The sequence below is a fragment of the Apodemus sylvaticus genome, chromosome 6, assembly GCF_947179515.1.
Source record: "Apodemus sylvaticus chromosome 6, mApoSyl1.1, whole genome shotgun sequence".
Classification (NCBI taxonomy): Eukaryota; Metazoa; Chordata; class Mammalia; order Rodentia; family Muridae; genus Apodemus; species Apodemus sylvaticus.
In genome coordinates, this window is record NC_067477.1 from 43,461,156 (window position 1) to 43,483,707 (window position 22,552).

At 39.1% G+C, this 22,552-nt stretch overlaps 1 protein-coding gene across 1 annotated transcript; it reads right to left on the minus strand.

Annotated features, from left to right (window-relative positions):
* Positions 1-2,039: 2,039 nt before the first annotated feature.
* Positions 2,040-22,537, minus strand: Eif2s1 (eukaryotic translation initiation factor 2 subunit alpha). The gene is made up of 8 exons (XM_052185590.1): positions 22,111-22,537; positions 17,266-17,507; positions 11,638-11,717; positions 8,930-9,081; positions 6,824-6,930; positions 5,621-5,718; positions 4,062-4,205; positions 2,040-2,571 (listed from the first exon to the last, which is right to left on the minus strand). Exons 2-8 carry the CDS (start codon positions 17,504-17,506, stop codon positions 2,446-2,448), a joined length of 948 nt encoding a protein of 315 aa, XP_052041550.1. The 5' UTR covers position 17,507; positions 22,111-22,537; the 3' UTR covers positions 2,040-2,445.
* Positions 22,538-22,552: the final 15 nt, after the last annotated feature.

The window sequence follows — 22,552 nt, forward strand, 5'->3', positions numbered from 1 at the left end:
CAAGGTATGTAAGGTCTGTGTTCTTTACTGTTAAGTATCTTGCGGCTGGGTGAGTCTGCCTGGCCTCATGTGTCTTAGTTTGTTCTTTTCATCACAGTATTATTGCAGTACTGACCTCCTGGCTAGTCACCATTTTACACAACTGTAGAACCTAGCACAAAAAGCTCAGATGGAATAAAAATTATCATGGAGCCCTGAGCTATTTCTAATTCTTTGTCTTGAGACAGCGTTTCTGTGTAGCCTGGCTGTTTTGGAACTTGTTTAGTAGACCTGGTCTTGAGACTGCTCTGATTAAAGGTGTGCACCACTGTGCATAGCTTAAATTTTGTTTTTTGAGACAGGTTTCTCTGTGTAACAACCCTTGTAGACTAGCTTAGCCTCGAACTTAAGAGATCTGGGTGCCTCCCAAGTGCTGGAATTAAAGATATATGCCACCAACCTGACTAAATTGTTTTTAAATATATAACTTTTTAGTACACAATCCCTAGTAAAAGGGCACTTGTTATACTTGATAATGCATTTTTTTCTTCTGTGGTAATGGGGATTAATCCCAGAGCTTTGACTTGCTAGGTATGCACCAGGCCAACTTAGCTACTTTTCTAAATCCTTAGAGTATGTGTATTGCCTCTGAATTATCCAAGATTACAGTTACTATTGCAGCTTTGGTAATACCTTCATGTTCTTTTATAAACTTGAAAAAAATCCTTTTGAAATAGAGTCTCACTATGCAGTCTTGGGTGACATGTAGCTTGATATATAGACCAACTAGGCCTTGGACTCAGAGATCCAACTGCCATTGTTTATGGTGGGATTAAAGGCATGCACCATACCTAGCCCTAAACTTGTTTCTTGATGCATGACCAGTAGTTTTAATCTTTGTGTCATGACCCAAGGTGTTCAAATGATCCTTTCACAGGGGTTTCCCAAAATCATCAAAAAACAAATATTTACATTATGATTCATAATAGTAGCAAAATTACAGTTATGAAGTAGCAACAAAAATAACTTTATGGGTGGGGATCACCATAATGTGAAGAACTGTATAGAAAGGTCCCAGCATTAGGACGGTTGAGGACCACTGCTGTAGTCAGCCAATCTGGAGTACATTCAGATTCCCTAAATACTAGCAACATGGTATGCTGACTGGCAAGCATGGTTCCTTGGAAATGGGTCATACGAGGTTAGACCAATAGATTAAAAGACAAACTATGTTAAACAAAAGAACAAACTTTCATAAATGGCACAGAACATCTCCCAACATTCTAATTTCCAATCCTTTTATACAGGGTCTTGCAATGGTTGCCTAGGCTGATCGGCAATTCTGGGCTCAACTTTCCAAGTACTAGAGCTGTAAGCATAAGCTTCTGTACCCAACTCTAGAACTCTTCCCGTTCAGTCTAGTCCTGGCCTTAGTTTTAAGTTTGCTCACAGAAAATAGTGTAAGTATCCTAAGACAAGCATGCCAAACTAAATGAAGACTTTCTACATGTGATACTGTAGCTTTAACTTTATGTGTGTTACTTGAAAAATTATTTTGCACATTAAAGTAGCTAGTTTGAGAAGGTAAAAATGGGAACATTAAAAATGCTGTGTTAAATCACATCCTGTGGGTATTTTTTTGTTTTTTTTTTGTTTTATATAAACAACTAAAGACCTAGGTAGCACCTACCAGATAGAGGAAACTGTCCCCTTCAGTTGGGTGATGCTGCTCACAATAACTACATCAAAACAGCAGTACTTCAAAATACCCCTTGAATTATGTTCAAGGTAAGTAGCTTAGTATATGTGTGATGACTTCTCTCATACAAGTTATTACTGGTTTCAAGTAAGTTAACAGGCACGTAATTCTTTAATTGAATTTCATGGTTTTTCTCTACTAGGGATCAAATTCCTAATTGCTTCTCTAACATTCATTTGGAAAGTCTATTCCTGCATAGGTCATTTGATTACTTGCCCATCGACTTCTATCATATGAAGATAATTAGGGTCTGAGCATTCAGATTGGCTTTAACTGGTGATAAGAAGGAAGAAGCCTACAATTAAATATCCCAGAAATTTATTTGATGTTTGCTTGAATACATTTTATATAGAAAGTTTGGGATGGTTTATGTTGGAGCCCCTGGTAAATCTCTGATTGCTATAAGGGTGCCAATCCAGAGACATCAGAAATGGAAACTGCAAGCCCACTATTAGGACTGCTGTTAAAGATTTGTCTCTGGTCAAATCAAGCCACTCCCTTAAAAAATGCTTGAGGTGTTAGAGCCACTATGTGAAAACAGCTGTCACCAAGGAGGGCATTTAGATTCTGGCTTGTTGAATACTTAAATACTTGAAAATAAAAATATTCAGCTTTGAAGTTTTCAATACTGGAAAACTTTCAAGTCTAGGGTTTACAGCCAGGAAGGGCTGCTTCGCACTCCTTAATTTGGACTGTTTTCCAAAACGTTAATCTTCAGCTTTGGCTTCCATTTCTTCTGCATCGTCATCGCCATCCACTTCTGCGTTCTCTCTCTCAAGCCGTTCCAGCTGCCTTGCAAGTTCAGTCTCATCGGTATCTGTGACCACTTTGGGCTGTGGAAGAGGCACAATTTCAAAATAAAGTAAACAATAGAGTAGATTTCACATCAATAGTACTACTGGCTAATGTTTAAAATTTAACATAAAGTATTTTCATTTCTAACAATTCAGTCATACCTGTGCTGACTTACCACTGAATAAGTTCTATCAGCTCAAAGTTAAGAAAGTACAAGACTGTCTAAATGTCCTGTTTATTTACTTTTTTTTTAAATGAATATTCTGGGTTCCAGATAAATTACTCTTCCTCAGAGAAAGAATCATTCTATACACACAGCATATGGAAATTAGGTTTTGTTCATATTGAGATGAAGGAAAGACATATTATTTTATGTTTGAAACAGGATTCCCTATGTAGACAAGCCAGTCCTTCCGCCTCTGCCTCCCAATGCTGAAATTATAGGTTTGTGTCGTACTATGCCTAGCAATTTTTTCTCCATGAGGGGAAAACCCCTTGCACTGGCACAAATGTCCATCCCACAACATGGCATTCCACTGCTAATAGTGTTTAATTAGAAACAGAACCCTTTTTAGAAATACTCTGCACAAGTCAGGCGGTGGTGGCACACGCCTGTAATCCCAGCACTCTGGGAGGCAGAGGTAGGCGGATTTCTGAGTTCGAGGCCAGCCTGGTCTACAGAGTGAGCTCCAGGACAGCCAGGGCTATACAGAGAAACCCTGTCTCAAAAAAACCAAATCCAAAAAACAAAACAAAAAACATATACTCTGCACAAACAATTACTTTATACTTAATAATTTCTTTTATTCCCAAGTCTATGTGACTGGGCAGTAGCTATGATATCCTGACAAGGCAGCCTCTGAACTTCAGGCGGTTACTCTGGTCTCAGTCTCCCAAGTGCAGACAGAGATCACAGGCACAAACCACCATATCCAACTCATCTGAATCAACAATGCTTATGTGTGTAGGAGTGCATTGCCAAGGTGTTCTGTTCAAGTTTAGAAGACAACTTTTAGGAGCCATTTTCTCCTTCTAACACACAGGTCCTGAATACCAATTCTAGGTCACCAGGTTTGGCAGCCAGGGCCTTCACTATTGAGCTATTTTTGCTGGCCCCCTACCTGACATTTTCAAAAGCCCCAAGGAGTTGAAAAGGTGAAGTAATTTCTGTACAAGTATGAGGTTCAAGCTACCAGCCATAGGTAAAGCTGGACACAGTGGTGTAGCTGTAACCTAGAGCTAGGAGAGTGGTGACGGGGATCTTCAGCTCTAGGTTCAGGGAGTCTCAAGAAAACAAGATAAAGGATATCCAACACTGATCTGGCCTTCATATATGCATCCATGGGCCAGTGTACCTGGGCACACATACTAAAAAGAAAATGAAAATAAGTATATAGGCAGTCATCAGGCAGTTCAAGGCTGACCTTGAGTATACAGTGAGCTGAAAACTAGCCTTGACTACATGGAATCTGTATCAAAAACAAAGCAAAATATTAAGAACAAAATAAAAGTAAGACCCCGATCTCACCTCCATCTGAACATTGAACACTCCCCTCTTCTCCTCAATCTTCTCTTTGATGACTGCCATAGCCTGATTGAGGACAGAGAGGCCTTCTGTCCTCTCTAGGGTCGTTGTTGTCATCACATACCTGGGAGGAGCTATTAGATTAATCTAAAGGAGAAAGATGAAAATGAAGTTATGATCATACTTACCCAGGATATTTAAAAATTGTTTAATTAATTTGCTACATGAAGAAATCATCTCTACCTGCCTCTTAGTTCTCTAGATCAGTTTATTAATACATTCCTTTAGGTTTTTTTTCTCATTGAGGTGATGAAATACTCTAACAAAAGCAATTTACAGGTGAAAGGATTTATTTTAGCTCACAATTCAAAGCATAGCTCATCATGGCATAAAGTATAGGCAGCAGAAGTTAGTCACATTATGTCCAAAGTAAGAAGACAAAAATGAATGCATGCATTCAATCTATTCAGTTCCCTCTTTCTACAGTTAAGGGTCCATTCAGAGAATAGTGTCATTTACAGTGGGTGGGTCAGTGCACCTCAATAACATAATCAAGACGTAACATAATAATGCCCAGGTGAATTCTAAGTCTGTCAAGTTGTAAACTAACATTAACCATCACGTAGTCAGACCATTGATACAGTTATCTTATCTAGTACATATATACAGTCCACTATAATACTGAATATGAAGAATTATAACCACTGGGTGTTTCTGGTGATTGTCATCAGAATAATGGGTAATTGGGGTTGGGAAGATAGCTCAGTGGTTAAGAACATTAAGAACATTGTGAGCCACGCAGTGGTGGCACACGCCTTTAAACCCAGCACTAGGGAGGCAGAGGCAGGTGGACTTCTGAGTTCAAAGCCAGCCTGGTCTACAGAGTGAGTTCCAGGACAGCCAGTGCTACACAGAGAAACAACCCTGTCTTAGGGGAAAAAAAAGAATATTGTGCTTTTGAGGAGAATGCTGGTTTGGTTCTCAGCATCTACACACTGGCAACCACCTGTAACTTCAGTTCTAGAGGATCTGACAACTCTCTTCTGGTCTATGTGGGCACCAGGAATGGACGTGGTATACATGGTAAACACACACACAAAATAAAAACTCCATCTTTTCTTCCCTCTCACTATGACATTCTGGCTCAGCGGTCGTGGTTCAGCTCCTGAGTTTGTTCTGCTGCCTTGATCAGTAAGTAGTGGTCTGAGTGCAATACATTTTTGTCATCTACTTAAATACTCACTGAAATGAACGCTCAAGGACAGTCAGCTCCTAAGTCTGTGCTGTTATCCTGACCAGTATTTGTTACCTAGGTCAAATAAAGATCTCGCTTTGCTAGACTCTTGTGACTGCTTGGGTTTTAGATTTTCAGACCCTAAGAGTCTGGACACTGAATATGCCAGGTATGAACTTCATCACGGAGCTGTACTTTTCTACCCAACATGACCAGCAAAAAGGGGAAAAGATTGGGACTATGACTTAATGGCTTCAGGTTCAACTGCTAGCACACAGGTTAACCACAAGGATCTGAAGAGCAGGGTGGGGGAAAATGCAAAACTTACCTTGATGGGCATGGTTTCTGTAGAACAATTTAAACCTGCCCTCAGGGCTTCTTTTACAGCATCAATGCCTTCATAACCATAGCAAGCTACTTCAATATCTAAAATAACAAAAATTACAGAAGTGGCAATAAGGAAAGACACAGCATAACAGCGAATTGTCTAGAACTATTTAGAGACCCCACACCCTTTGGCCCTGCAGTTTGGTTTCTTTCTACCATGGAGGTCCTGGGTTTGAACTCAGGTATTTAGGTTGGTGGCGAGTGGCTTTACTTGCTGAGCCATCCCGTCAGTACTGACCCAGCAGATCTTTTAGAATACCTGTATAGATGGTAAGTATATATTTTTGTAGTTAAGAAAATTTGATAAAGTCCATTCTTGAAGAGGAAATATTAACATTTATGCATTTTTACTGGGGGCTGATGCTAGCTAGGGAGTGAACCCAGGGCTTCACAAATGCTAAGAATCTGGCCCGCCTTGTGTGATATGCCTCTACCTCTTAGACCCCTGGTTTCCAACCTTCCTAATTCCGTGACCCTTTAATACAGTTCATGTGGTGACCCCACTCATAAAATTATTTCATTACAACTTCCTAACTATAATTTTGCTGTTATGAATTTTAATGTAAACATCTGATATGTGACTCCTGTGAAAGGGTCACTTGACTCTCAAAGGGTTGAGAACCATTGCCTTAGACATCCATGGTCTTGGAAAATATCTATCTGTACAGGAAGAATGTTTGAAAATATTCCAGATGATTCATATAGAACCAATACAAAGGCATAGAAGGATATCACTGTCCTGTTGAAATATTTTAAACTGTAAACCAAGACAAAATAATATTTCCTTATTAAAGGGCTGAATCAAAGTTAGTTAACCTTCTAGGAATATTTCATTTGTGCCAATACATTTTAGTTTTGTAATAATTTCTTGGGCCAAGGACATGAGACTGTGGTAGAGTAATTACTCAGCATGTATGAAGCCCTGGTTTTATTTTAAGAGTCAAAACAAACCCAAGAGTCACAAGCAGTCAAATAACCCTCCCCCCAACTGTGCAAAAACAAATTAAAATAACACCTAAAAGTTTGTTACAAAAAAATAGAGAAATTTATAGTTGTTAATGTAGTAACACGTTTTGGTAAGTCTCATTGCTTAACAGCGTGTTTAGGCACATACAATATTTAAAGTCATTTAGAAGACATTTACCTGCTCGGATTTTGACTGCTTGTGGGGTTAAACGCCTATTGATATTGTTAATGAGTACTTCTCTTTCATCTTCATTCAAATCTAAACTATCCAAGATAGATGGGTCTCTAAAAAAAAAAAAAAAACCAAACAAAAACTGTCAAAGTAATATTACTCGGAACTGTGAAAACAAACACATTCCACAGGGTAATACAAATAACAATAAAGAACTAGTTTCCACATGGAAGTTAAAATTTTGACCTTGTATAAGTTTCCAAGACCTGGATCAGGGAAGGACTTAGCTAACATTCCAAGCTAACTGAATAAGGAGGGTTGGGGGGGGGGGGAGGAAGGAAGAAAACCAAAAAGAACAGGAGACTAATAAGTAGAGGCAAAACGTTACAGAAAATTTAATATGTGAAGAATGACTAACATGGGCAAGCATCCAAACTGATAATATCAAGTCTCAGTGAAAAGTGATAGAATGTGTGTTTAGGAAACTTTTCAATTAGCTTACACAAGACAAACTGAGAACTGAGAGAACTGTTAACATTGTCACATGATAACTGATAGAGACAAACACAGACTGACATTTACAATCAATAAAGACACAAAGCTGTTGACCTGATGAATCAGCAGGGGCATGCAAATCAATTATGGCAAAAGGAAAAAAAATCTGAGACCTATTTCAAGTGATAGTAAAGATGAGGGAAAACAGCAATATATATTTATACAGTTGCTAGGGGAATATAAACAATAGAACTAATTTGGAGTGTAAATTGGCAAAACCAAATAGATATATTTGAACATATCTGTAAAATCAATCTTATGATTCAGCAATTCTATTCCTAGGTAAAATCTAGAAACCAAAAAGGGCTAGAAGTTAACCTCCAGACAGTGGGGAGGGGGTCACGCAGCATTAACATTTAGGAAGGAATGGGAGGAAAAGATGCAGAGACAGCAAGCAGGGAGAACTAAATGGTTGCTGGAGAGGACATGATATTTCCTATCAAAAAAGAGTAGATTCCTTTTTTTGTGTGTAGCAGAAATCAATAAAGGAAGATCCAAGCAAGGGAGTATGAGCAGGAGGCAGGGTTAGTTTGAGAGCAGGAAGGGTGTGAACCCCAGGAGTACAGGAGAAACAAACTTTTCAAATGGTTTGCAAGGAAGCAGATGGGTAGTAGGCAAGACGGCCAAGAGTAAACGGCTCAGAGGGCTTCTGAGGAAGAACACTGAGAAACAGACACCATAAAGACAGGAACAAGAACTGGCCAAGAGCAGATGTGGGACAGCAATGAAGACACAGCCAAGGTGAGACTCTGAATACAGAGGCACCAACTGACTACTTTTTTCTAGCAGTAGCCAGTAAGCTACAACTGCAGATAAGTCAGGAGTATCAGTTGAAGCCTGGATATATCCAAAGGAAAAACAGGGCAAAGGCTTGTAATACTGGCATGAAAGTTGTTGAAATGATATCTTATGGTGTTTCTATGTTAGATAACAAAGTCAGGCAAGGAAAGACACAGAAAACCACATTTGGAACCAGAGCCTGATACTTAAGAATTTATGAAGAAATATAGTAGGATGATGGTGTAAAAAAAACCACAGGTCTTTAAGAGGCAAAAGCAAAAAGGTCTATTATGAGGCCACATGAAGGTGAGCCAATGCGGCCTGGGATGAAGGGCCAAGCAAGTGCAGTAGGCTAGTACTGTTTTGGGTGAAATGTCCACACTGGTCCTGAAACCATCTAGGCATGAGGAGGAAATGGAAATGTACAAGGAAGTAGTGCAAGATAAAACCATGTAAATATGGCATATGAAAACTATATACACATGACCACATAAGATTCGCTCACATCACAGGCCTTTCACATTGAAAAAATTTTTTTTTCCTTTTTTCCGAGTTTCTCTGTGTGGCCCTGGCTGTCCTTGAACTCAGAAATCTGCCTGCCTCTGCCTCCCAAGTGCTGGGATTAAAGGCAGGCACCACTGCCCAGCTGAAATATTTTTAAAGTTAGAAGTGACAAAGACCTAATGTCTGGGTGTTGTATGACTAGATGCCAGGCAATCATTCTGTGTGCTAAGATTCAGCAGGTGAGACAGAAAGGCAGAATCAAGGTGTTCTTACGAGACTGCATGCTTAAAGGCATCATAGGCACCATATCCAGGTCTCTTGTACTTGTCATCAAAGACCCAGGCAGTCCTCTGGAACAGGCTTTCCAGCTGCTCATCCTTGGTATATTCTAATACCTCAGCAACATGGCGAAGAATGCTATAAACCTAGACACAAAATGAAAAACTCAATAATGTAAAAGAGAGTCACAAAGAGGTATTTTCATATTTTAACAGAAGATGTAATTTCACTTCAATAATTCCTGAACAATAAAATTTCTAACTACAAATTCTTTTTCCATAAAGAAATAAAGTCACTCCTTCACAATAAGCAACTTAAGTAGGCATATAACTTGAGTAGACTTCAAGTAGAAATATGACATAACTTTGGGGTTTCAAACAATTGCAATAAGGTACTTAGTATCTTTCCTTACCAAGGGTACTTTTTTTTGTTTGTTTGTTTTGTTTCTTTCGAGACAGGGGTTCTCTGTGTAGTCCTGGCTGTCCTGGAACTCACTCTGTAGACCAGGCTGGCCTCGAACTCAGAAATCTGCCTGCCTCTGTCTCTCTCTGCCAAGTGCTGGGATTAAAGGCGTGCACCACCACCGCCTGGCACCAAGAGTGCTCTTGTATTATCAAATACATACAAAACTACACCATAAGGGGAAAACTATTCAAAGTACAGAACCAATTGATATTTTACTATTTCTTTTGCTCTGTTATCATTTAACAATTATCCTTTCATTACTTACCCATCAAACTCCCTAAAAATAATACAAATTTAGAAGCTATTTCATGAGCTAGCCAGTTGGCTCAGTAAAGGTGCTTAATGTCAAGAGTGATGACTAGACTCCAATCCTCAGGACCCACGTGGCAGGAGAGAAACTGGTGCCCACAGTATCTTCTAACCTCTACATGTGCTACCATGCCATGCACATGTATGTATGTATGTAATTGCTTCATCACATCAAAATTGTGTACCAAAAGGTCCTAAGCCATTTGTTTAATTTTATTATTATGGGAATATACTCTTATTACCTACACCGGATTGACCAAACTCCTGTTTTAGATTCTCATGTAGGTAGGCTATAGGTACTCATCACTGCGCCAGGCAAACATTCAATTTGACAGTGTCCTAGAGACCAAAAATATGTAACTTGCCTATAGCAGTGTTTTAGAAATCTAACAGGATTAAGGTAACACATTTTCTTAGTGCTTAAAAAAAAAAAAAATTCAAACCCAGAGCCTTCTCTATACTAGGTAAAAGCTCTTTCCTCTCAACCTCAACCCTGGTCTCTGTCTTGTTGAGAAAGGGTGGTAACTAGGTAGGCGAAGCTGACTACAAATTCCTATGCTGGCTTGGAGTGCATAAAGGCAGGTACCACCATGACCTGGCACTTGTATTCCTAATATGTAGCCAAGTGATGCCCAAGGGTTTAGTTCAAAGACTTTATTTTCTGAATGACAAGTTTAAAGAAAGAGGTTTAACTTTTTTTAAAAAACACATTTCTTTTACATGTTTCAGATGTTTAAATACATAAAATCAAAGGAGAGATCTGGATCATGGTCTGATGTACGTGATGTACTGGGTGTCTTAGTTTCTCTTCTGTTGCTGTGATAAAATAGTCTAACAAAGGCAACATAAAGAAAGGGTCAGTTTATTTGGCTTACAATACCAGGCTACATTTTAGACAAGGTGGTCAGAGGCAGAAGTCTGAGAAAACTGGTCACAGCAGCAGTGCAGAGTAGAGACCTCGACTCACTGCACCATGCACTCCGAGTGCTCAGCTTGCCCCTCCAGTTCACCCAAGCCAGGGTCCCTGGGTCAGGAAATGGTCCCACTCACAATTAAGACGAATCTCCCATACGATCAACCTCAATAAAGACAATCCCTTATATGTGTGCCTGGAGGACTGCTATCACATGGATTAATCAAAATAATAACAAAAAATATTTTTATTCAAGTATTTTCTTGATATTTTATTTCAAGGATATGAATACACACAGCAGAAAGGACCAAAATACTAGTAAAAGACAAAGAAAATATAATGTCATGAAAATCAGAGGATTAGGGGCTGAAAGATAAACTTAGCGGAAAAGAGCACTTGCTGGTCTCGGAAGAAGACTGGAGTTCAATTCCCAACACATACATGGTGATTCACAACCATTTATAACTTCAGTTCCAGGGGATCTAATACCCTCTTCTGATCTCCTCATGCACCAGCCACAGTCACAGTGCACATACATACATGCAAGCAAAACACTTATAAAACACAAAATTAACCTATCATTCAATCTCTATTTATCTACATTCTCCCCTCCACTCATGCCTCCCTCCCCCCTCCACGTATCCTTCTATCTTTCCTTCCTTCCCGAGACTGGGTGTCCCTATAATAGTCTTTGTTCTAGAAATCACATTGTAGACCTCAAACTCACAGGGATTAAAGGTGTGGTACCATGAATGCCAGCTCAAAATCTTTTATTTTTATTTATGTGTGTATGTGTACTCTTGGTGGGTATATACATGTGTAACACCCACAGGGGCCAGAAGAGGGCATCGGATCCCCAGAACCTGAGTGACAATCAGTTGTGAGCTGCTGGATGTAGGTACTAGGATCCAAACCTGGGTGGGTCCATTGCAGGAAGAGCAAGTACTACTCTAGCCATTCAGTCATCTCCACAGCCTCCAAAATAAAGAAATCTTAACAAAGAGAACCAACTTACAGTTTTGGATTTTGTGAATTTGTCTTCACATTTGATTGCTTCCTCTGGAGAAACTCTTCTTTTTGACAAATCTATATATCCTGTATGAAAATATTTTAAAATAAATGTATTTGCTCAAGTATAAATATAAAAACGACTTAATAAGCAAACTTATTATCGGACAGAGAAGTTTACAATTATCTACACTAAAATCAGTAACAAAAATACTGCTATGAAAGATTTAGGTAAGATTTCAGAAATATTTTTATCACAGGGCAATCATATATTTATTATTTTAGAAGAAATTATATTTTAAATTATTTAACTGAAACCTACTTAACTCTTCCTAAGCACCAGGACAGTTGAGAATTCTCTGTGATTTGATTAAGAGGCTATTGTCAAGCAGTTATGGTGGCACATGCCTGTTAATTCTAGAACTCAGAAGGTGCAATGCAGATTTACATTTTTTGGCTTTTTTGAGACAGTTTCTTTGCATAGCCCTGGCTAGTCCAAACAGCTTTGCCCGCCTCTGACACCTGGAATACCGGGATAAGGCGTGCGGCACAGGTGCCTGGTGATGAAATTTAAAGCCAGCTTATCCCAAGAAAACCCCATCTCAAAACAAACTGAGAGGGTGATTCTCAGTAGAGATACACTGCTATCTTCTAAGTGACCAGTATACTCAGATGACAGGAGCCAAAGCATCCTGCTAAAACCCTTAAACTAATCTGCATGGGAGAGTCTCTTTACCAGAGATGTTAGTCTTTCAATCTGAAGAAACTAGGACTCAAAAAGAATAAAGAACTTGTCAGATATCCAGACCAAGATACAGTCACTACATGTACATGCTGGGTTTGAACACAGAAAAAATACCTCATAAGACCACACTTAAAGCCGGGCGTGGTGGTGCATGCTTGTAATCCCAGCACTTGGGAGGCAGAGGCAGGCAGATTTCTGAGTTTGAGACCAGCCCGGTCTACAGAGTGAGTTCCAGGATAGCCAGGGCTACACAGAGAAACCCTGACTTAGTAATGGGTCTGTATTATACGAACTCCTAATCTGGAATCTACTTATTCTCACACAGTATGCCAATATTGTACTTGCCCTATTATCAAGTCAGGAAGAATTAGATAAATTACTGGCAACCCCTTTATCCCAATACCTTCCAATATTATTCAAAGATGGCCGTATCTGTCAGTCACCCTACCCTGCAAGATTCTACTATGGGAGGTAGATCATGTCTATAACCAGACCATGGAGGCAGATTGTGAATCTGAAGCCAGCCCAGGCTAATAAAATCTGCCCACTCCCTGCCATCACTACCAAAAATAAAGCAAAACCAACTATACTGGTTTACTCTTTCTCATAGCTCCTTCTGCCACCTGTCTCAAACTGGAGCTTCCTCCAGTGGCCATGCACGGCACTGCATGCTTTCCTTTTGGGTAAGAAACACTTCCTTTAAAGATACTGGTCTTTTGTGTTATCAGTCAATTACTTTCATACATTTAAATCTTGACGGTACAAATAAGACAAACAACTAAGGAGGCGTGGTGGCACACGCCTGTAATCCCAGCACCCTGGGAGGCAGAGGCAGGCACATTTCTGAGTTTGAGGCCAGCCTGGTCTACAGAGTGAGCTCCAGGACAGCCAGGGCTATACAGAGAAACCCTGTCTGGGGGGGGGGGGACCCCAAAACCAAAACAAACAAAACAAAAAACAAAACCCCAAAACAAAACAAAAAAAACCCCCACAAACAAACAACTAAATGCATTGTAAGAAATTAAGAGAAAGGGGTGGGGAAGGAGTGTTTTAAAATTAAACACACTTTTACTCCAGGTACTCTAAGACTGGCCTAAAAGAGTATTATTTCTATGATGTAGTTCTATTTGGCAATTAATTCCTAGTTTCTCTTTAAAGCATCTCCATTTTGAATTTTGCTGTTTGGTATGATCACAGGATATATAATTTTAACTTGTTTTTTTCCCTCTAAGGCCTGGCCTCTATTAAAAATTTCTAATAAACCAGAGCACTTTTTATCTCTACCCTCTACATCCCACATACATCCCTCCCTTTTTTTAAAAAAGCTACTTCCATAATTTTTGTGTACCTTTCACCCCACAATGTTTTAATGTGCTTACATGCAGTTTTACTACCATGTATACTATAGCAAGTTGTGGATATTTCCAGTCTGTAAACTCATGGTTTGATATTTAGTAATTAAGGAAACAGGATTTTTTTTTGAGGGGTATCTCACTATAACAGGCATGCACTGGCTTAATACCCACCCCCGCCCCCCAAGCACATTTTTGCTGCTTTATTCTTCTACTGGCATTGTACCTTTTGATACCAGACATGGCTGATGTTCTATCAGTATTCTTTTCCCCTGATACTTTCTTTCCTTTACATTGGTTCTTTCTAATTTCTCTTTAAAGATTTCCTTTTGTTTACTCTTTGAAAGATAGTTTTCTAATGTATTTGGGGAGCAGAACAATCACTTAAAAAAAATCCCACCCCCTAATTCAAACTTGGATTATATGTAGACTTTAGCAACCAGCCCTCAGGTATTGTTTGGTTTTATTCCCACCCATGTCTAAAAGTTTGGGGTACATTTCTGACATTATGAATGACATTTGAGATAGGCTTTGAGCTACTATAAATATATATATTTTTAAAAAGTTGTTTATGGGGGCTGGAGAGATGGCTCAGCGGTTAAGAGCACCCATACTGCTCTTCTGAGGGTCCTGAGTTCAAATCCCAGTAACCACACGGTAGCTCACAACCATCCATAATGAGATCAGGTACCCTCTTCTGGTGTGTCTGAAGACATCTACAGTGTGCTCATATATTATGAATAAATAAATCTTAAAAAAAAAGTTGTTTATCAGGAAAAAATAACTATTTAAACTCAAAATGGATTCAAGTAGGAAACAACTTTAACCTTCAGATTTTAACCCTGTAGGGATGCTTGAAGGCTATCTGTCTATTAATTCAGGAGTCATACAGACAGAATTTATTAAAAGATTGGGGGCTCCCCTTTTGTGGATCTTTCCTATTTTTCTAATCTAATCCTAATGGTGCTTTACTAATGCTTCCTTTATAGTTGTGACCCCCAACTCTAAAATTATTTTCATTCCCACTTCTTAACTGTAATCTTGTTACTGTTATGAATAACAATGTAAATATCTGAGCTTTCTGATGGTCTTAGGGTCATTTATCCCCACAATTGAGAACGACTGTCCTAATTCTTATCATTATTACCATTTTTCATTTGCTATGGCCATCCTAAGGTTTATGTAACAAGTAATAGTTAATTTTTATACATGTCTGGAGTTTATAGCTGTTAGGGTAAAAGTCTTATCCAATAAATCTAACTTTCTCATATTAAAAACAGATTTCCTTTTGGGCTTGGTGATGCATGCCTTTAATCTCAACACTTCAGAGGCAGAGTCAGGCAGAACTCTGAGTTTGAGACCAGCCTGGTCTACAGAGTAAGTTTCAGAGCTACATAGAGAAGCCCCACATAATAGGAAACAAAATAAAACAAAACAAAGCATAGTATATAGTACTATACAACATGCTTAGAAGGGTTCACTATGGTGATGATTCACATGGAATCCAGAAAAAAAGATGCACAAAAAAAAAAAAAAAAAAACCAAAAAACCCCAAAAAACCAAACCAAACCAAACCAAAAAACCCAAACTGGGGGTTGGGGGGACAACACAAAAACACCATAACTATTAGAGATACTGGAGTTTGGGTGTTTATGCACACAGCATATTTTTTTTCAAAACTTGTATAAAATATCCCTAAAATCACCAGGCACACTGGAAGGTGGTGGCAGCCTGGCAGATTAGTGATTTTGAGGCTAGTCTGGTCTAACAGACCAGCTAGGGCTATGCAGAGAAACCTTACTGGGGACAGGAGGGAAACCAACAAACAAAGTCTTAAAATCTGTTTTTTTTTTTTTTTTTTTTGCTTTATTGGATTTGTTTTTTTTTTTTTTTTTTTTTTTTTTTTTTTCTTCGAGACAGGGTTTCTCTGTATAGCCCCGGCTGTCCTGGAACTCACTCTGTAGCCCAGGCTGTCCTCGAACTCAGAAATCCGCCTGCCTCTGCCTCCCAGAGTGCTGGGATTACAGGCGTGTGCCACCACCGCCAGGCTTAATTTTTTTTTTTTTTTTGGTTAATCTCACTTCTAACCCAGTCATCTTATTGCTAATTAAATTTTTAATTAAGAAAAAAAAAACCCACACCAAATATATTTGTATTCACGTCTACTAATATTCAAGGGCTTTCTATCAGGCTAAAACATTGCAAACAAATTTTGCCTTTTCCCTCTCCCTTTAAATTATATCCCTAAAGCTAGTCCCCAAGGTCTATTCCTTATTTGGCCCGAGACAAAACACCATGGTCCATCAATCAAAATCCATTATTTGGCTACTCTGGCTAACTTGTCTAATTTGGACTTACCAAATGACCCCAGTCTAGATTCCCCCTTTTCTCCTTATACCTGCTTTTGTCTGATCCAGAGGCAACCCCCCACAGTGCCTTATCCCTCCTGGGTAACAATACTGTGTGCTGAGAAGTTGGTGACTGGGTGTGTTCTGCTAGGGGCCTCCCTTACAAATAAAGATAAGTTAATTACTACTCTAGGTTTCTTTCTTTGGAACTTGGTTATAATTAGTTAATTACTAAAATACTAAAAAATCAAGTCATTTGGCCACAAACTAATGCTGGAATTAAACTACTACTACATGCTGGGCAGTGGTGGCACATGCCTTTAATCCCAGCACCAGCCAGTTGAGGCTATAGGAGAATCAGGAGCTGCTCAGTTTGATTTTTAGGATAAGGTCTCTCATTGGCCAAAACCTCACTGAATAAACTAGGCTGGCTGGCCATGAATCCCAGATTTTCCACCTTCCCCAGAGTTGGGATTCCCAGTCTATGCTATCACACCTGGCCTTTCTTTACGGGTCTGAGGAGTTAAACTCACTTCTCCAGCTTGTAATCAAGCATTTAAATGACTGCTTATGTCCTCAGCCCCATGTGCTTCTCTAACAATTTTGTATGTGGAAGAATTTATGTAGCAAGATAGAAGCATTGTATCTATGGTAAATATTAGAAAGAAATAGTTGTTTTCTGGAAGTACTCTGAACTTGAAGAAATCATTGTAGAAAACAGTGTTTTGTGTTAGCAACAGAGCTGTTTTGCTGAAAGAGCTTTATAGCTTTTGCAGGATTTTGGTCACAACAGTCAGTCTTGACACACCTGAATATCTTCTTGAATTATTGAGTACTACAAACAGTAAAAACAGGACCCAATAAGGACTAAAGTTGCAGAGGCATGTTTTCCTTCAGGAAACATATTAGGGGCTTTTAGTATGAGAAACTAAACTCAAAAAACAACTTTTGTGGACAATAAATATGCTTTTGAGCATCTTTTCGAATTCAGCTCTCGGAGGCTGGATCTCCCTGCTGTGAGCAGAGCTTTAATTCATCCTTGAGTGACCTTTCTTTGATAGTTTCTTGAGACTCGGAGCACTGACAAAATATAGTAGTTTGCTACAGTGTATTTTAAAATAAACCATTCGAAACCAGAAATTTCTATAATCTTATAGTTTGTATTTCTTATGTTATTTTTTTCCACTTACCTTTTTCTTTATCCACTCTAATGACAACTACACATTCATTTCTGCCAATTCGGATCAGTTTGTTTATAGAACGGATACGTCGTCTGGATAGTTCACTAAGAAGAATCATGCCTTCAATGTTATTATATTCCAACAAGCTGACATAGGCCCCCATTTCAGCAATGGATCTTACATTCACCATCACTACATCTTCCACCTCAGGAAATTTGTGTTGATAAAATCTACAACTTAGACCCGGCATTCTGCAATTTAAACAAACAAACAAAAATAAAGTGTTAACTAAAAATAATCCATGTTGTAGACCTTGACAATGAAGGAACACAACAAAGTGACATAGATACTAGTCTCATCTCTTTAAATGTCAGAAAATGAATACCCAGGACTCAACTTTAGTTTTTATATGCTCCATATTTTGTGATGCTTAGGCAATCACTTTTAGAGAAACTATTAAAAAATAATGACTATCTATAAAGTGCCGTGAGGCATAAGGATTAAAGGAATATGTCAAGACTAAAACACGATTTTAATATCACCACTAATTAGGGCATCTAGGTGTACATATGTAACATCAACACTCTAGGGGCTTACCCAAAAGGACTACACGATTGAAAACAGCCTGGACTATATACCTAGATGCCATCTCATAACAAAAGCAAAGCAAAAACAAACTCTCAAAATACAGTAAATCAGCACCCAACATTTTAATAACTATCATGGAATTGAGAGGGGCATCATTATAAAACAAGTTTCAACATTACCTAAGCTACTCTTTGTCTAAGTCAGCTCAGATGGTACATGCTACCGCACAGTGTATAAAGGGAAGCCTGATTACTTAAACCTTAACCAATATGTCAAATGTTACAATCTTTTTTGTGATGTTGCAGACTGAGCTGTTTCTATTTATACACTAAGCAAATCTTTCCCTGACTTGCCTCTCATTAGCTGCACTCCCAGTCTAGTTTACTGTAGCCAAAATTACATTATCACAAAATAAAACTTTATTAAGGGGCTGGAGAGATGCCTCAATGGTTGAAAACACTGGATGCTTTTCCAGCAAATGCAGATTCCATTTCCAGCACCTACAAGATGGCCCACAATTGTATGTAACTCCCATCCAAGGGGATCTGATGCCCTCTTTTGATCTCTGTGAGCACTGAAAGAACATGGTACACTATATACAGGTACAACACTCATAAAATAAAAATGACTTAATTTTTAATTTCCTTTTAAAACAAATGAGTTAAGCTGACTGGTGGTGATGGTGCATGTCTTTAATCCCAGCACTTAGCAATTGGAATCTGGCAGATCACTGTGAGTCCAAGGCCAGCCCAGTCTACAGAATGAGTTCCAGGATAGCCAAGGCTATCCAGAAAAACCCTGTCTCAAAAAAACAAAACAAGCTGGGCAGTGGTGGCACACGCCTTTAATCCCAGCACTTGGGAGGCAGAGACAGGCGGATTTCTGAATTCCAGGACAGCCTGGTCTACAGAGTGAGTTCCAGGACAGCCAGGGTTATACAGAGAAACTGTCTGGAAAAACCAAAAGCAAGCAAGCAAACAAACAAAAACCAAAAAAAAAAAAAAAAAAAAAAAAACCAACCAAAACCCAAATGATTTAATTCAGTCATTATTTCTAACTTATATTATTCTCCAACCATTTGATGAGGCAGGGCCTTGTCCGTGCTAGGGAAGTACTTCATCACCCTTATTTTTCTATTTCTTACATATGCCTATTTTTCGAAGAGCTTTATAAATTTCTACAGTCCAAGTGTCTTTTAATCTCTATGAACTAAAGATACTTAAAATCATTTCCTTTGATCCACCCAAAGCATCCAGCACCTTCTCTTTAATAATCCATATGCTGGAAATCATACCAGTTAGCACTATACTTTAAAAAGGAAGTCCTGAGTCCTTAATTGTAGCTGAGGACTTTTATGTTTTCTTATTAATCATAACCTACTTACTGTTGTCAGAACTCAGAAGATAGGCAGTAACTATTTAAAAAGACGTAAGAAAATAAATGTGACATTTTAGTAATTTATTTTCTAGACAGATCTATGATTGGTTGCCTAGTTGACAGAGTGAGTTCCCAGGAAGCCAGGGCCACACAGAGAAACCCTACCTTAAAACAACAATAACCACCACCAACAACAACCAAGAATTAGACTCTCTACACCCAGCATATGGAACAACAAAGTTCTGTCCTCATATGGTTTAAAAACAGACATACACATCTGTTTCTATCAGCAGGAATATTAGATGATTTGGCCATTGCCCAGCTCTTTGACATACCACTTTCTAGTTCTCCCTATTCGAAGATAGAAAAGGAGGTGATCTACTTGTTCCTTTATATACTGATGTGGTGAAAGTGAAAATTTGAGCCTATTAAATTTTGAACCATTTGTGCTCAAAATTAGGATATATGAACAAATTATCACAACTAGAAACATCTAACATGATAAAAAAGTAACACTGATATACATACTCAATGTTAGAAGTATGTATCACATATTAGGCCAAACTATCAGGACAGAACTAAAAGTACTGTTTATCTAAAAGTAACATGTGGCAGACTCATTTCTCCTCTACTCAACAAAACAGGGATTTAGGAAACAAAAGAAAGCAGATACTCAGCTAGAGTTACCCATTTGGAAACAGCTGTTTCATTTTTTTTAAGCAGAGCTTCTCTTAAAGGTGGGAATGCAAATGTTCCCAAATACCTGTATATAGAGAACTCAAAATTAAACAAAGACTTCCAAAGCATCAAAATAAACTATAGGACAATGTTTAACAATTTTAGATTTAAAAGCTGCTAGTCATATTTATTCAGCAAATTTAGCATCCAAAAAGGTGATTTTTTTCCCCCTTAATCAGCTGGTTAAAGGTTATAGGCAACAAGATAAGAAAACATAGAATGGAAATATGGCTACTACTTTAAAAGGTATAAATCTGTTTGCAAAAATAAGGAGTAAATAATGAAACGGTATATTACTTACAGTAGAAAGAAAGAAGCGTGAAACTACAAAGGAATTCTTGTCACAAAGAACTTACATGTTGGCTGACTGACTAAATCAATTAAGAAAAAAAATTATTAAAAAAGCCTATTTTTGGGTCAACGAAACAGAAATCAAGAATTTATTCAGTCCTTTGATAATTTTCAAAGTATTCTGACTTTTTTCATTTTGCAATTTAATTTGTTAACACAATTTTTGTAGTCACTACTAAGTATTAAACAATTCTGACACAAAAATTCTTCCCTAGGGAATTAAGTACCAGTGGGAAAACAAATTAAGATTACAAGGTACTATGAAAAAGCACAAAAAAGAATTTATAGGAAACCAAGGAACAGAAATATTAAATGACTTCAAAAACAAATACATAATACACACTAAAAACAAGAACTATAACTAAAGTCTTTAGCATAAATCTGATATCCACAAAGTCTCCCTGTATCATAGTACCAAAACAATGTTAAGGGCTCCCCCTCTAGCCCCCCTTAGGCAGAATTTCACCGCGTAGCTCTGGCTGGCCTCAGGCTCAGAGTACTACCTGCCTCAGCATTTTTAGTGCTGGGATTAAAGATATGTGTACCACACACCCTCTCACTTGAGATCCCACTTCTGCTTTTAGAGGTGTTTATGCCACACAGGCTGTATGTGTTCTGTTGTAAACAAGCAAACAAAAACAAGTTTCGAAGCTAGTTTCAAATACCTTGCATCAGTATTTTGCCCCTGTTAACCATAGGTACACTTCTAGAGCCAGTACATTGTCGCGTCACCATAGCAGGTATGGGCAATGAACGTTCCAAAGTAAAATGTACCACGTTGGGAAAACGCTTGTTCAGCTCTGAAGTTTACTAGTACGGCTAAGTCTTTTGAGAACTGGGGCCTGCCATCTGGCATCATATGTACAGAAAAGGCACTACGATTTCATAGCTGACATTTTTGATGAACTGTCAAGGGCCCCCACCCCTTTAACAACTTAATGAGGAGGAAAATCAAGACTTTTCTGATGCACCCTTTCTTCAAGAAACAATGTTTCTTCCTTAGTGAAAATGAAAGCATCTTAAATATGGGGGGTAGGTGGGGGTTAAGAGCCCCAATGTACACGCTTAACTCTAAAGTTTTAATCTTAGGCTTTCCGCGTCCATAATTAAAAGACTCTAGCTTTATTTTTGCAGTTGCTCAAACAGGGCAATAATCGCCTCAGCAGTATGACTCCAATAGCTGACTTTCAATTCCAGGAATTCACTCTTACAGCAATGCACAATCAGAGCGAAAACTTAACGACCTTCAATATTAATGGTTACGTTTTTGACTATCTTCTTTTTTTCTTTAAACTTTAACTCTTTTCTTTAAACTTAAATATGGTGGTTTATCCTACTGATTCTTCGGCGAAAAGTTTAGTCTCCACAGAGCCAGAGAAAAGTTTTGGCAGTATCCTCAGGCTGAAAAGAAGAAAGGTAAAATGCCCCAACTCTCAGGCCGGGTAAAAGCATAGCACTCAATCGTCCTGGACTAGGGGTGGGATGTCGGGAGAGTTCTCCAGAGGCCTGCCCACCACAAGACATCTTTAAAGGGAGGCTGTAAAAACCTACTCGGCCCACGTTCCTTCACGGGGTTCCTCCGCCCGTACAGACACGTTTCTGGCTCACAGGACCAGACACCGGCTGGCGAGAAGGCGCAGGAAAAAAACCAGCGGGCGGTGGCGACGGTGTCCAGACACTTCCCGCGCAAGAACGGGAAAGGGGGGGTGATGGCCCCGGGCCTAGCCTCACTGGACCACGCCTGTCACTGGACATAACTAAGGCGAATTCTTGGGGAAAGCAAGCTGCGGGGCCAGTCACCTGAAGAGTATGTGCGAATCCCGAACTAGGGTCCCACGCCGTGCTCCTTAATGGCAACGAAGAGACTCGGAACACCAACACCGGACGCCAAAGCTCCTCAGCGTGCGCTTCGCCCAACCCAGCGCGCATGCGGATCCACCTCTCACTGCGCAAGCGCCGACAGAAAAGGCCCTTCGTTACCACTAACCATAGAGTCTTGGTCCTCCTAATATGGGCGGTGTGAACCACAGGGCGAGCTGAAAAGTAACTTTCCTTGGTAGTTATAGATTTTGCGGAGGGCACTTGCTAGGCTTAAAGAAGAGGTAAGTTTCTGCTATCTTGCTCCAGGATGATTACTTTAAGTTTTAGTTAACCAAGAGATGGCGCTGTGACGAAAGACGGAAGGCCTAGGAAGAGGAGGAGCGTGATCTTCACCTGACCCATCATCACTCTGAGCACGCTG